General features: G+C 55.8%; 1 protein-coding gene across 2 annotated transcripts; it reads right to left on the minus strand.

The window, feature by feature from the left end:
- On the minus strand, positions 1-15993 carry PPP1R13L (protein phosphatase 1 regulatory subunit 13 like). Of its 2 annotated transcripts, none has more exons than XM_033844163.2 (13): positions 15300-15993; positions 10621-10701; positions 10359-10504; positions 9490-9994; positions 9283-9381; positions 9116-9207; positions 8371-8803; positions 6235-6689; positions 3798-3929; positions 3568-3701; positions 3313-3479; positions 1457-1656; positions 1-604 (listed from the first exon to the last, which is right to left on the minus strand). In XM_033844163.2, the coding sequence occupies exons 2-13, from the start codon at positions 10673-10675 to the stop codon at positions 566-568; spliced, it is 2457 nt and encodes an 818-aa protein (XP_033700054.1). In that variant the 5' UTR covers positions 10676-10701; positions 15300-15993; the 3' UTR covers positions 1-565. The 2 variants fall into 2 exon arrangements, with proteins under 2 accessions (XP_033700054.1, XP_033700053.1); XM_033844162.2 differs by lacking the exon at positions 15300-15993 and adding an exon at positions 14987-15184.
- Positions 15994-16105: the final 112 nt, after the last annotated feature.

Raw genomic sequence — 16105 nt, forward strand, 5'->3', positions numbered from 1 at the left:
TCAATTTCTGTGCAAACTACCTTTATTTATAATGAAAAACGTCCCCATTCTGTTATAAAACTGGCACTGTGTAAAGGCACTTGACTGGGGAGAGAGGGGGCAGGGATGATGATAGAGACTAATATGCCTCACCTGGCCCCTGAAGGCTGTTGGTAGAGATAGTGGCGGAGGTGACTCCTGGGAAAATCCAGTGGCGGTGACCCACTCCAGGCTCCGCTGGGATGGTGGGTTGCCTTGCTTTTCAGCGGGGGTGGGGGGGGGGCAGTAGGAGCAGGAGGCACTTTGGACAGGATGTGACTTGGCAGATGGTGGGGGGGGGGTCTCTCTTGCCCCCAGTGATTCCCAGCCCCACCACAACCTCCCACAGCTAAGGCAGTTTTCTAAATTTAAGGCTGGGGTTCTCCTTCTCCCCAGGGCTTCCAGAGAAGCAGAGAGGTGTTGGCAAGGACCTCGTCCCTGCAAGGATTGGGGGCGCAGAGAGATGCAGCAGTAAGGGAGGAGGAGTTCTGGAATGAAGGCAGCTGCTGCTTTCTCCTGTCTCCCTTCGAAAAGTCCTTCTCTCCAGCTAGACCTTATTCCTCTGCGGCTTCACCCTGGGGAAGAGCTGAGGGAAGACAGGCTCTTCAGACACCAGGAGCTCCCACCCCTTCATTCCACCCCAAACTTAATACAGTCACCTGATCCACCCCCAAACACGTGGACTGTCTCCATCCTCCCATCCCTTCCTAAAGGACCCTCTCAGTATCTCCCAAACCACACCAGAGTCCCCTGTCAGCTGCAAGCACCAGCTGGAGCCTTCCCATCAGCAGCCGGCTTGATGAAATGGCGTATTTCCGAGTCTCCCATACGGCCATAAAAAAGACGCCCGCCTCTCCCTACCACCATGGCTGCCTGGTTGGGACCCACCTCCACCTATTCCCCAATTAAAGGAATCGTCTTCTCTCCCAGGAATATAATGGGATCTTCCTGGTCTCCTCCCCTAACCTAGTAGCATCTCCCTCAGTTCTACCGCGATTTTATTAATGGATTCTTCCTCACCCTGCCCAATGCAGTGTAACAAAAGCTTCCAGGCCTGTAATACACGATTCTTTAACTGCCCGCATCACCAAGATGGGATTCGTCATGACTCCCCTTGGCTAGAATACATTCTTCTTTACCTCCCCATGAATATTAGAAATAATAAAAATATTTGATTGAGCACGAACCAATCAAATCACTAGGAAGGCAGTACTGGTGAGTACCCCACGAAGTACCACCAGTAAGTGGCTCTTCCTCCCCTAACTAAAAGGGGATCTCCCTTACCTCCCCCGTTATTATGATGGGCTCATCCTCACCTCCCCACAACCGATAATGGACTCTTCTGACCTCCCCTCCTCCCCAATGTAATGCACTGTCTCTCTTGCCCTTTTTCCCCGTGGGATCACCCCTTTCCTCACAATATCGCTTCTGGGCTCACCCCGAAGTAGTTACGGGGCACGTAGCCCTCCTGGCCGTGCAGCGCGGCCCACCACCAGTCCGTCTCCTCTGGCCCATCCCTCCGCAGCACGGTGACCGACTCGCCCTCGCGGAAGGACAGCTCGTCTCCAAACTCAGCGCTGTAATTCCAGAGAGCGTACACCACCCCGTTGTACATCAGCCCCATGCTCTGCTCCACGTCTGAAACATGAAACCGCAGGGATCGTCAGCGCCCGGTTCAGGGGGGCCGGGAACACTCAGGGATACGACGCGCTGGGGACAGGGACAGACCCTGAGATTTGGCGCCAGCCTCACCTCGGGGAATGGGCCGCTTGAAAAGTTGTGTACCCCTGTCTGGAGAGGGGGGCCTGAGCTGGAGTCAGCTGCCAGGACTGACAGTCTCTAAAACACTGGGGTGCATCAAGCCGGCCCACCAACCCCCGAGGCAGGGTCAGTGGTCCCCATTTCCATTTATATCTGGTTAAGTCCCTGTATCACTCCTAGAAGTACAGTCGTCTGCACCCCACCCCCCCCCCCCGTAAGTGGTCCAGTCTCCATAGATGACTCAACTCCTCCTTCAGATGGTTCAGCCCTACTGCTCCCCACAAAGTGGTCCCAACTCCCCCTTTCCAGATGGTGCAGTGCACACTGCGCCCCCTCCCCAAAAGATAGTCTCAAAGAGGATGTAACAATTTTCCAGATAGTATAGGCCACCCGAACCCCCCTTTAAGCCCATCAAGGATTTAGCCCCCTTTCCAGATGGTACAGTCCACCATGTTCCCCCCTCTTTAATGGTTCAGTCCACCGTGTTCCAGTTTCTCCTCCTCTCCACCACCACCCCCCGCCCCCAGCAAGTGTGCTGTTCAATCTCTACTTCGTCCTCACAGAACTCTCCAAGTCCAGGCAGGTAGGAGGGACAAACTGGTAGGCTTCATCTACCTGTGACAAAGGTAGTCACAATCCCCCTTCCCAAAGCTTCAGTGGACGGTCTATTTCCCGCCCCAGCGGTCCTGGCCTGCCGCTGCTCACCACTAAGGCAGGTGTTACAGCCCCACGGCTCCCACCCACTTTCTACCACAGCACAGCAGGCTGTCGTGTAGTCCCTCCAGGCTCACCTCCCAAATACATTGGCCCACCCCCAGGTCCTACAGCCTGCCTTACCCCAACTCTCTGAGGTCCCCAACCCCGCCTTATGATAGAGTTGGCCCCTCCAGGTGAGCGCTACAGACCCTAGGCACTTCCCCAGGATACGGCCTACCTAGTTCCTCCCATCACCTATTTAAGTGATGTGCACCCCGCCCCCCCACCGGAGATATATGGTACAGCCTCCTGTCTCACTAGGAGTGGAAGAGTCCCCAAGCTCCTCCCCAGAAGCCATGGCCTGCTCACCTCTCACCTGTGTGGTGCTGTATTTCCCACAGGTAGCACAGCCCATGTGCCCAGCCCTAGGCCAGGTAGATGGTATAGTTGGAACGTCCAACTCCCCACCCCCGTGGATGAGAAAGCGGCGCAGTCTCCACACCTGCTCTTCTCCCTACAGGTGTCCAGCTTGCGTGGCACAGTTCCCCTGTCCCCCTCTCCCTCGAAGGTGGCACAGTCTGCTGCGCCCACACACCCTTCTTGCACCTGCCAGGTGGGAGGCCCAGTGCCCCACCCCTGCAGGTGGTCCATCCCGCCGGCCCCTCCTCGGTGATGCTGCCACAAGGTTGGTACAGCCCCCCGCGTCCTCTCTCAGGAGCCGCAGTCTGCCGCCTTCCCCCGCCCAACATCTACCAGCTGGGCGTCCCAGTCCCCGCGACGCCCTCCCCCAGAGGTGGCCCAGCCCGCCCACCGAGGCGCCTCAGCCCTGCCTCGCACCTGCCAGGTAAGTGGCGCAGTCGACGTAACCCTCGCGGTAGGGGTCGCACTTCTCGATGGCGGTGGCGCCGTCACTGAGCGTGGTGGCGAAGATTGCCGCGCCGTGCTGCACCAGCGCCATGCAGATGGCCGTGTCGTTGCAGGACGCCGCGCAGTGCAACGGTGTCCTGGGCGAGGGAGGCAGGCGTGAGAGGCCGCGCTGGGGCCCGCAGCGCCTTCCCCGCCCCACGCCGGCCGCGCGAGGTCAGGACTCACCAGCCGTGGCTGTCGGGGGAGTTGACGTTGGCACCCGCCGCGATTAGGAAGTCCACGATGGGGTAGTTGGCGCCGCAGATGGCGTTATGCAGGGCGGTGATGCCCTCCTCGTTGGGCTGGCTCGGGTCGTTCATCTGGACGAGCCGGGGGACGGAGAGGCTCAGTCCCGCGGCTGCTATCCAGCGTCTGCCGCCCCCACCCCGCCCGCCCTTCTGTCCGGCAGCACTCACCTCCTTCACCGCCTGCTGCACCACGTCCAGCTCCCCGGTCAGCGCGGCGTCCAGCAGCAGCACGAGCGGGCTGAGGCGCGCGCGACGGACCTTGCGCGGGGAGCCGGCCTTCCGCAGCACCGAGCGCATCTCCTGGGGGACAGAACCGGGGCTTCAGTGGCTTGGCGGGGATTGCTAATATACCCATTCCTCAGAGCGGGGAAACAGAGGCTCAGGGACCAGGCGGCCACTCCAGGTCATCCAACTAGACAGGGCTGAGATTGGAACCCAGGAACGTACGTACACATAGCCTGAGTCCAGAGGGCCATGGGAAGGAGGGTCCCTCAGTTCTATAGCCTCAGGTTCCCTGCAACACTCAGGGAATCGGGTGATTTTGGAATCTTGGGCCCTGAGACCTGAGAGGAAGCTTGGAGACCACGAGGTTGACGATTGTGGAAGCCAGATATTCAATCCATAGTTTCATTTCTTTTATGTATTAAAAAAAAAAATGCTAGGAAGCACACCTGACAAGATGTTACCAAGTGTTAATTTCAGATGTTTGGAATTAGAATATATATTTTTAAATTATGTACTTTTAGTTATAGAAATTTATTCTAAAGAGATAATTAGTAATTTAGGAAATTAGAATACTTATCATATTATTCCTTGTGCCTTCTTATTTTTGATTTTCAAGTGTCCTACAAAATTCACTTATTCTGAGCATACAGCATTTGTGATTCTGGTCTTCGATGTCAATGATTTCAAGATTCTGGAATTTGAAGATCCCACGAGCCACCCATTTAAAAATTCTCTGATGCTAAGTTTCCAATATGTGTGAGTCCAGAAATGCTAAGTCGTGCCATTTCAAATTGCTGAGGACCCAGGACGTTGCATTCCCAAGATTCTATGATTGAGAACTTGAATATTTCATGGTGAGAATTTCATTCCAAAAGATTGGAAGGAAATACTCAAAATGTTAATCGTGGTTCTCTCTGAATGCTGTTATTTGGGCCTCTTTATTCTACTTTTATCTATTTCTTCCTAGTTATTATGTTTGTGTGTTCCTTTCTAGTGGAAAATGTTCACTTAAAATAAAATTCTGTATTATAACATATGCGTGCACTCATCTATGATTTAAGATTCAAATGATGAGTCTTTAATTTTCAGTTCTGGGGACTTCAAGAATCAGTAATAACCAGGGTCTGTGTTACTAACTTTTTAATTGTAAGATCCTGTGCAAACCTTCAGTGTTCTGGAATTCTGAAATTTCACTCTTCTGAGTCTGTGATGTCAGAATTTAATTTTTGAATTCTGTGAGCGTTCAGGTTTCTCTGTGGCCAGAACTTTGTGATTCTGCAATGAGGCAACTTGACCATTTCAAGACACTGTCATTCTTCCATTCTTGATTTCAAGATCCTGAGCCTCAACATTTCTTGGCTCCACCCTCAGGAGGGCCTGGGAATACGCATGTGGGGGTCCACCTGGCCCCCACGTCTTCTCTGAGCATTGTTCTCCTACATCTGTCTACCCACACTGAGCAATCAGGATTGTTCCATGTGACTACAGCCCGCTCCCTCCAAGCCACGATGCAGAAACCAGACCAAGATCAGCAGGAGACCAGCCCCTGGTCAAATGATAACAATAATAGTAAAGTGCCAGGCACTATTCTAAGCACTATATTCATGTATTAAATCCTCACAGCAACCCTGTGCTTATTTTCATCCCCATTCTACAGATGAGGAAACTGAGGCACAGAGAGACTATGTGTCTGGCCCAAGGTTGCACAGCCGATAAGTGCTGTGGAGCTGGGATTTGAACCCAGGCAGCCTAGCTCTGCCACTGGTGCACTTAACCACGACACCCACAACCTCAGAGACCAGAGACTTGTTCTTGAAAATCTGAATGGAAGAAGCTCTGACCAGAGTCAGAGGACACCATGGACTTGAACTGAGAGGTCATGTTGAGTCAGGGCCAGGTGGGCCATTTCTAACCATGGCACAGGCTTGCTGAGGTGTAAGAGGAGAGAGCAGCTCCCCAGAGAAGGCGGACATGAGAGGCTGTGGCAACTAGGGAGAGAAATGGTGACTGCCTTGATTCAGGCAGGTTTTCAGACCCCAGAATAAACCCTCTGTCATGCCAAGACAAAGTCATTTCCAGGTTGGAAGACTCTAAGATTCCTGAAGGGAAGCCCTGGGGGGACAGGTTACTGGAGAGGAGCAGAGAAAATCTCGATGTGGCCAAGACTTCTGAATGCCCCTCCATATATGTTCTCCCTTTCTTCTGAGCACAGATACACTTAGATGTAAAACTGCATTTCTCAGCTTCCCTTGCAGCTGGGCTCCCGGGCCAGTGGAATGCGCCAGGTGCGATGCATGCAATTTCCAGGTTCCGTCCTAAAAGGGAAGGGATGCTTCCATATGCTAAGTCATACACCCCAGTTTCCTCCTCTATTACTTACCATGCTCTGCGGCTGCTCTGGTGGGCTGCTCTGGAGAGGGGCTGGAGGTGGTATGGGAGCTGGTGGGGCTGGAGCAGGGGGCCCCGCCCTGGCCTCAGGCCCCTCAGTGATGGGACACAGCTCAGGCTCGGGCCCCCCAGGCCCACCGTGACGATGGAAGAGGCGGCTGATGATCTGCTGGTACTGCTTCTTGTGGGTGGGGGGCAGGGCTATAATAGGGCTCTGCTCCATGGAGCCCCTGCGTTTGAGGGGCCGTGGAATTTCTGCCAGCACCCGTGCCACCTCCTCCAGCTCGGGCACTGACTGTGCCTCGGGCGGCAGTGCTGGCTGCAGCCGTGTGGGACTAAGGGGCCGAGTTACAGCGCCTTCATCTGCATCACCAGCCTCCAGCCCTGGTGTCAGCAGCCCCTCCAGCTCCGGCTCAGGCTCCAGCTCAGTGGGAGGTTTGGGGAAGCCTAGAAGGAGCAAGAGCCCCATCAAAGGAGGGGTCCCAAGAGACCCGAGAGACTCCCTCCCCACAACTTCCAGGACTTGCAGCAAATGCCTGATTTGCTGTGTGACCTCAGGGCAGTGCCTTGCTTTCTCTGGGCTACACTTTCCCTGGGTTGTGAATAATAGACAATTATGACATCCCCCATTTAACAAGCACTTAGCATGTGCCTCGTGCTTTACATGCCTATCACTGAACTCTCACCACTACCTTGTGACGTTGATATGGCTAACATCTCATTATTACAGAAAGGGAAACTGAGTCTCAGAGAAGGCAAGTCAGTTGCCTAAAGCCACACAGCTGGGATTTGAACTCAGTCCTATCTGACTCCAGAATCTCTGCTCCTACCATTATGATAAACTTGACTTTCTAAGATTGTATGAATTTCCTCTCCTAACATCTCAGGCAGAAAATTTCTGAGGACTTCCCTGGTGGCGCAGGGGTTAAGAATCTGCCTGCCAATGCAGGGGACACGGGTTCAATCCCTGGTCCGGGAAGATCTCACATGCCGTGGAGCAACTAAGCCCATGCGCCCCAACTACTGAGCCCACACGCCACAACTACTGGAGCCCGGGCTCAGAATAAGAGAAGCCACCACAGTGAGAAGCCCGCACACCGCCCCTGCTCGCTCTCATTAGAGAAAGCCCGCGCGCTGCAAGGAAGACCCGAGGCAGCCAAAAATAAATACAGAAAGAAAGAAAATTGCTGGGACTAGAATCTTAGTACTTGTTGGTCTTTTCTCTCTGTTTCTTGCCTTTCTGTCAGAGCTTCTAAAGCAGGTAGAAATATACAATTATATATATATATATATATATATATATATATATATATATATATTTTTTTTTTTTCTGTATGCGGGCCTCTCACTGCTGTGGCCTCTCCTGTTGCGGAGCACAGGCTCCGGACGCGCAGACTCAGCGGCCATGGCTCACGGGCCCAGCCGCTCTGCGGCATGTGGGATCTTCCCGGACCGGGGCACGAACCCGTGTCCCCTGCATCGGCAGGCGGACTCTCAACCACTGCGCCACCAGGGAAGCCCTACAATGATCATTTTATACATGATTTCATTGACTGTCCATCGTAATCTATGAAGTAAATGTTATTAATCTCTCTTCACAGATGAGAAAATGTAAGTGCAGATGGGTTAATTAAATTATCCTCAGTCACACAGCATGTCAATGGTAGAGAGGGGATCAAAACCCACTCTGCTTAAATCCAGGCCCTGCGCTGGTCTCACACCAAAAACTATTAATAATGATTAATATGATAGCTATTGAGGGCTTTCTATACATCAGGCCCTATTTTAAGGACTTTATATGGATTAAATAATCTAGTACCATAACCCAGTAAGGTAGGTTCTATCATTATTCACCTTTTACACTTAAGGAAATTGAGGTCCAGAGAGGTTAACTGACTTGCCAAAGGTCACACAGTGTGGAGCCAGCCAGTCTGACTCCAGGGTCCATGCTTAAGCACTGTGCTATCCCTAGTTCCTGAGCAAATCCCCAAGCTCACCTGGCCTTGCTCTCTGCAGGGACAATGTCTGGAAACAGGTGTTTGGTTGTGATGGGACCCCAAGCTGGTTTGGTCCCCAGCCATCTGCCCTCCCTTCACCCATCCCTCCGGAACCCCCATTGCTGACTCACCTTCACTCACAGCGGACCAAGTCTCTTGCGGGGGTTGGGGGACGGGGGCAAGGGCTTGAAGCTGGGGCTGAGGCTGTAATTGTGGCTGGGACTGTGGAGGCAGCTGGGGCTGGGGAAGCAGCTTAGGCGGGGGAGCTCGAGAGAAGATGGGGGAGCCAGGGAGCATGGCCCTGCTGGCTCCGTGCTCCCAAAAGGCATTCTGCAGCTTGAATATCATGCTGAGGGGGATGGGGCGATGGCGGGGGGCACTTCGGGGCTGGGGGCTGGTAGGAGGCATGGGGATGCGGCTGACAGGCTGCCAGCTTCGGGGCAAAGTGCCTGATGAGCCCGCGGAGCCCAGCGATCGGCGGTAGCTGTCCATATCAGAACGCCTGTCGTTGGTCAGAAGGGAGACCTTGTAATTGCGGGGCAGAGTGGCACTGGTGAAGTTGTCCTGGGGGAGAAAGAGGGAAGGAAGGAAGATAGAAGGGGCTCAGGTGGGAGGAGATAGGCATAAGGGAATGAATGATAAGGGAGTGGAGGAAAGGAGGAGGGAGGTAAAGGCAAAAGGTGGGAAGGGAGAGAAGGAGGGGAGGGAAGACAGAGGGAGGGAAAGGAAAGACGGTCAGGGAGGGGGTGGAAATCCAGGATAAAGGAAGAGCCTGGGGAAGGGTACGGAAACTGCGGGCGCAGCCAGGAGGGGAAGACTAGCCCTGACTCCACCCTTGCCCACCAGCCCCCTCCCCAAGTTCCTCCGGCCCCTCACCTTCCCGGGGGCCCCCAGCCCATCCAGGCTGCTCTCTCTCCAGGGTAACAGCTGCAGGCCTGGTGAAGCAGGCCGCGCGAAGACATCGAGTCCTGTGAGGCGGGAATCATTAGGGTCTGGGGGAGGCCTCTCCGGGTCCCCCACTCCTTTGGCCTCACACCACTCACGTTCATAGCTCGCTGTCTGCGAGGACTTCTTCTCGTATGCCACGTCCAGGTCAGACTCGTTCCAGGCTTTGGGGGGCCGCCGCCGAAGCGTTAGGTCGTCTGCAGGGAGGTTGCCCATGAGGATGTGGGGGGCGGGCGGGTGGGGGGCCGAAGCTGGTCCCGGACCTTGCGCCACTCCCACCCGCCAAGTTCGGCCCCCTGGTTCACCTTGCGCGCGCAGAGGTGGGGCGAAGGCGCTGACGCCAGGGCCCAGCAGGGGGCTCCCAAAGGCAGTCGGCGCATCGTAGGCTGCGGTCGGGATGCGAGGCGAGGGCCCGCGCTCCGGAAAGAAGGCCTGGGGCCCTTCGGCCAGGGGGCTGACACGGGGGGAGCGGGCACGGGCCAAGAAGTCAAAGGGCGTGGGGGAACCCTGCTGTCTGAGCGGGCCGGGGCGAGGGGAGGGCGAACGGCCGTGGGGGCTGCCTGCTCCATCGAAGGTGCGGGGCCGGGGTGAGGGCGCGCGGTCCAGGCTGCTGTAGGCATCCGGCTGCAGGTAGAACTGGGTGCGCGGTGACGACGGCCGGCCCTTAGGGGACAGCGAGCTGTAGGGGAGCAGAGCCGGGGCGCTCTCGGAGCGTCCGAACGAGACGTCTGCGCCGTCGGTGGTCGCCTTCCGGGGAGACCCACGGCAGCCCAAGGGCTCGGGGACAGGGCTGAGGCTGTACCGGGACAGCTGTAGGGAGGTCGGGACATTGAGGGGTCAAAGGAGACAATAGTAGAGGGTTGGTAGGTCAATAGAGGTGATCGAAAATCAACCCTGGAGAGTTGGACGGAGCTAGAGATTCAGGCATAGGGAGCCCTGCAATCAGGGCTGGGGCTCGCATGTATAGTGCCTTTGTGCCGCTTAGAAAAAAACCCTTTTCTTCCGAGGGTCCTGACAGACGTCCACTTCCACTGATCCCCACTTCCACTAATCCCACAAGTAGCTTTAAATAGCCCACAGCCTGCACAGCCCCATGGGACAGGCTTGCCTGAACTCCTGGAGGAAAGAACCTGACTTTGGGGGCTCGGGTGGGGACCAGGGCAAGCAGGCTCACCCTAGCCGGCGCTCTGGCCTGCGAGCCAAGAGACGCCGCCGGCAAGTCTGACCACAGCGACTCCAACTGCTTGGTCAGTTCGTCCACCTTGGCCGCCGCCGTGTCCAGCTCCGTATTCTTCAGGTCCATGTGCTTCGCGGCTAGAGCTGGGCGGCCGGTAGTAGCAGTGAGGACCCGGATTTCTGGGCAGGGCCCAGGCTCCCCCCCCAGCCCCGCCCCGAGGGCCCCGCCCCACCAAGCCCCGCCCCCTACCCCAGCTCACACTGGAAGTTCAGGTCCAGAAGGTTCCGCGAGCTCTGGAACGCCTCGCTGTCCATGGTGCCGGCTGGCCGCAGCGGGGCGCCTGCGTTTGGGGAGGGGGAGCGGGGGAGAGCCTGCTCAGAGCCCGCCCACAGGGAACCTGGGGCCTTGAGGAGCGGGACGGGGCCTTTACTCTCCTACTTCCTTCCACTGGAAGCGCTATGACCCACCACCTCCCCTGCTGGGAAACGCCAACTCCTGCGAAGCCCTCCAGGAAGGCTAAGGACAATTCACTCTCTTTACGTGGCTCCTACTCCATCTCTCTATCTCAGCCCTAATAAGACGTGATCATTCCTTCAACAATTATCCATTGACCACCTACTATGTGACAGACATTATAGTGAACAGAGGCTGCAATAATAATAACTATCAATTACTGAATGCCTACTAGGGACCAAGAGACACTGCTAGATGCTGGGGATCTTTTCAAAAATAATGACGGTGCTGCCTACTATGTGCCAGGACCTTTGCTAGTTACCCGAGGGTATAATGAAATAAAACAACCATTTATTGAGAGAACACTGCCCCCTAGAACTGTGCCAAGTGCTTTACAGCTAATACCTTATCCCATGATCAAAATCTCCATGGCAGAAAAAGAAAGTGGGGCTCAGAAACATTTGTTCCAGGTCACCCTGCAAGAAGTCGGCATACTAGGTTTCACACCTGTACCTAACTTGTTATTCTGGGGCATCTCCGTCAGTCTGGAGGGGCTCCAGAGGACGGGGACCACTCAGCTCTCTCTTCCCAGAGTCCCCACCCAGAGGAGACTCAGCGTGTTCACACAGACCCGGCGTCAACAGGAAGAACAGGGAGTTGGCCAGGGATGGCTGGGCCACTGTGGCCGCCAACACAGTGGGAAGGAGCCAAGCCACCAGGAACTAGTCAGGCCAGCACCACGCCCATCTCCATGGTAGCCACCACACCCGCCAGCTCTGCCACCTCCCCACTACATCAACCGACCACTTAGCTTTGACTTGGGGTGCAGGCGTGGGCAGCAGGGCAGGCTGGGGCGTGCTGATTCTGGCCTCAGTCTGGGAAGCCTCGGAACAGAACCTGTTGGGGCTGGTGGCTCATTTGGGTGTGTTAGGATTGTGTGACCTTGGGCTAAGAGTCCCCTCCACTCCTCGGGCCTCAGTTTCCCCAATTGTGAAAGGAGGAGGCAAATCAGCTATTCTGAGAGGCCTCCTCAATCTCTAAGAGGCCTAGATTCTGAAATTATAAGGGCCTTGAGGTTGTAATTAAATTTCGATAGAGGCTAAAACCCTCGACTTGAGAGTCTATTGTTTCAGAGTTCTCAGTCCCAGATTCTATCTTTGGAACATTCTAGAATTCTCCCCTTTGGCTAGCCTAGATTTCTCTGTCTTCCTGCACTGAGTTCTATCTATCCCAGGATTCCGAAGTCCTAAAAGTCTAGGTGAATGTCTGGTACAGTGGAGTTGCTAAAAGCACAATTAAGGAGGGTTCAAATCTGGTGGCACCATTGTCCCACCTGACCAGACTGCCTCAGTTTCCTGATCTGTAAAATGAGGATAAATAGCAGTCTACCTCAGAGGACAGTTGTGACGATCCAACTGGCCAGAAGGTGCAAGAGGAATCAAGGCTCTGAGAATTGAGGCCTCAACAAGTAGAGACTATAGGGGACTTCCCTGGCGGTGCAGTGGTTAAGACTCTGAGCTCTCACTGCAGGGGGCACAGAGTTCGATCCCTGGTCCAGGCAAGACCCCGCATTAGAATCTCAGAGATACACAGGAAACCGTCTGTGTTCGTTAAAATATAAAAATGAAAAATCTATGCTACCTCCAGGGCCAGCATTCTGGTAGCGAATGGTTCTTTTGGGGATTTCATGATCCCCAAATTCTAAGACGCTGACATCCTCTGGGTCTAAGGAAATGCCAAGGCTAGGCGTGGGCCCGTCCCGGGTCTGAGGCGGGCGAAACAGGCGTCAGGGCCGCCAGGGGACGCTCCAGGTCACGGCCCGACCGCAGGGGGGCAGACGGACAGCTCCTGAGCTCAGAGCAGGGGAATGCGGGGCGGGCCCGGGCAGGTGCCGCACCTCCCGCGGCAGGGGAGCGGGGGCCCGGCGGGGGGTCAAGGGTGGTGGGGGCCGCGCCTCTGCTCCAGGCCCCTGTCCTCCACCCCCACGTCCTCTCCGCCGGGCTCCCCTCTCCTCCGCCCTTAGGTCTCCCTCCCCGGCATCTTCTGCACCCCAGTCAGGTTCTTTGGGGTTAAAAATCAGGGGCGGGGGGTTCTTGGAGGAATCATCCTGAGTAGGAACAGGGTCAGAGCACCAGGCTGGTTTGGGAATACCCAGATTGGAATCCCCCAGCTCTGTCCACATAGACAGACGTTGGGAGAGGCTCCACCCTGTCTAGGACTTGGTTTCCCCGCTCTGTGGACGTCTGTGAAATGAGCTAGGGCCTTCCCCCTCTTTAAATCTCTACCTTCGGCTATTCAGCTTCTCTGTGCCTCAGTTTCCTTGTGTGTATAATGGGGGAATTAATACCTTCACCTCAAAGAAGTGTGAGGTTTGAATGACATAATTTATGTATAGAGTTTAGAACAGGGAAGCGTACAAGATAAAGTTCACACGTATAAGATTCCTAATTCCCAGGCCTGGAACAGACTGAGGGCTCAAAGCCAAAGTAATTTTTTTCCTCCAAAACAGCCCTTTCAAATCTTTCTGAGATTCTAAAAGCCCTGAGCTTTAACCCCTGGAATCTTGACTTCAGCCCTTGGATCTCAGAATGCTAAATTCTCCCCTGCTTTCCTGAGTTCTAGCCATCCCCAGTGCTGGCCCATTCCAGGGCATAGGAATCCCTGGAAGATTCCAGACAGAAGGTGGCAAAAGCCTAGGGTGTGCGTTGTGCCCGCACTCCAGCCTCAGTTTCCCCATTGGACTAGAAAGAAGTCATTCCCTGGGCTGGGCTCAGCAAACCTCAATGGAAGTGAGACCTTTGGGCAGTTGCCGGAGACTTCTGTAGACAATGGGAACCATCCATTACCTGCCAGCCCTGAGCCTGGCACGCTGTGAGCTCTGTCTTGGCAGCCACAGTTATTATTTTTTATTTCATCTCAGGCTACCACCAAATGCCCTTCAAGCCCAGACATTAGGAAGTTCTTCCCTCTCATCAGAACCCCCTGCCCCACCCCTTGTTTAATCCCTTCACATGACTCATGGGGATGGAGAGAAGGGGGAGTCGGGCGGAGGGAGGTGCCAAGCCCTGCCCTCCCCCAGCTTCAAGGACAGACACACACCTCCAGAATTAGCCTCTATCCTCCCTTATCTCCCACACTACCTCAGGTCAGACAGATGGGAGTGGAGGTGACATTTTTCACCTCAGGGTCAGGGCCAGGAGCCCTAGGAGAGAAGTGAGTCAGAAAATCCCGTGGGACTGGATGGTATCCCGACGCCCAGAGAGTGGCTGAGGAAGGGGGAGGGCAAATCCTGACCCTCAACTCTGCTGCCAGTGTGACCCCTAAGCTTCAGTTTACCTCCGTCCTCTCTGTGTAATGGCTGTATTGTGCCATCCATGCAAGCCCCCCAGAATCCAACCCCACCTTCTGGAATTCTGCCCTGGATTCTAGAACGCCCTTTGCAAATCCCAGATATCTCCCCCCTTTATGGGACAATAGGAGGTTCCCCGCCCCCGCCAGGGGGCGCCCTGGGACGGAGGTCACTCCTCTGCTTAGGCAGGTCTGACGCCCCGGTTAATGACATGTTGGGGATCGCGCAGCAGCACAGGGGAGGTTGGAGATCTGTCCCACTCCCCTCCTGCCACCTTGGCCCCGGCCCCAGAGCCAGAAAGTGGGGGGAATGGCGGGACACAGCCTTCAGAGGGACCCTGGGTGTTTGTTCTGCTTCATTTCAGGAACCCGAGTTCCACTATCCCCACCCTACCCCTAATTCTGCTCGGAGACCTAAAGGCTCGGTCGAAAAGGCAGCTGAAGGGTGGTAGGGATGGCCGCCCATTCCAGAGCCCCAGCAGTCCGAGTCTCCCATTTCTCCCCAAGAGATCTAATACCCCAGTTCTACTCAAGGACTCAGGCGTCCGAGAGCCCCCATTTCGAGGGACTGAAACGTCCCGACGTTTCCGAACGTCTCCCCGGGACCAAGGTGTCTGAGCCCTCCATTCCAAGAACTCAGGCATCCGAACCCCTTTTCCTTCTGCCCAGTAAATCTGGCATCCAAGTTCTAGCTTTTAACGTTCTTGGAGTCCCCCAGCTCCGCCCTGGGACCTGGCGTCCTTGTCTCCTCCCGACCCTCCCAGGGACGCCAGTGTCGGGCTCCACCGGGGCCGCTGAACCCCTGGTGGGGGGGTGTAACTCACGGATCCGGGGCAGATCTTGGCACCAGGGGTCCTCCTCCGGCTCCGGCTCCGGCTGCGGGGAGCGGAGGACGGGGCGGGGCAGGCGCCGGGAACAGGTTAGACAACGTGACTCGGACCGGAGGGAGGCGGGTCCCGGAGGGGAGGGGGAGCCGGGGTCGCCTCGAGCACCTTGGGACTTGTAGTCCCGGAGGGGCAGGACGTAGATGGGTACGTTCCCATTTGTATTGACCCAAAGTCCATTTCACAGACAGGAAGGTCGAAAGGCCAAGGGTGACCTGGCTACGTAAATCGTAAATAGAATCCAGACTCTTACCTCGCTGTGGCTGCAGGAGATGAACTCCTGAGTCCCTGCCCCACTCCTCCAGGCTCAGTTTCCCCCTTCTTGAAAGAAGGTTTGGACGCCACCAAAGAGGTAGAAGGTTATAGAGTCTGGGGGAGACTCACAAATCCCGCCCCCAAGACGAGAAGAGGGCCTCGCTAAAATCAGTATCCTCTCGGGTCTCTGAGCCTCAATCTCTCCGTCGGTAAAAAGGGTGGTTGGGATCTTTACAGAATTTCCCACCAACGGCTCCCAAAGTTGGAGGCTGGGACTACGATTCCCAGCAGCCTCCACGACCGACGTCGGGCGCCTCCCAACCTCGCGTCCTCTGGGAATTGTAGTCCCGGAGCCCGCAGGGGCAGGGCCCGGGTGTCTCGCCCACGCGCGGGAACTGTCTGGCGATCCCGGGAGGAGGCAACACGTCCTCTTCCCCTGACCCTCCTCCTCTCTGAGCAGCCGCTGGCTCGCTGAGAAGGTGGGCGCCCCAGTTCTAAAGTAGGATCCGAAATCTCGGCAGAGGGGGCGGAAATCAGCGCTGACACACCGGTCAGGAATGCAGTCGGATCACCCAGTCTAGCCACCGTCTCGCGGCTCCGCCCGTCCCCCTACGCTGTGCAGTCCCTGTGTGAAGGGGCGTGGGCGTGTCCCCCAAATCTGCGTTCACGTGCCGCTGCTTACACGCACCCCAGGACAGGGAAGGGGCGCTAGTCAGGACGTCTACTCTCTCTCCCTTCCTCAAGGCCTTTGGAAATGTCCCCCCACGCACGAGACTAAGTCCTCGAGGGCATCTACCCGTCTTT

The sequence above is a fragment of the Tursiops truncatus genome, chromosome 19, assembly GCF_011762595.2.
Source record: "Tursiops truncatus isolate mTurTru1 chromosome 19, mTurTru1.mat.Y, whole genome shotgun sequence".
Lineage (NCBI taxonomy): Eukaryota > Metazoa > Chordata > Mammalia > Artiodactyla > Delphinidae > Tursiops > Tursiops truncatus.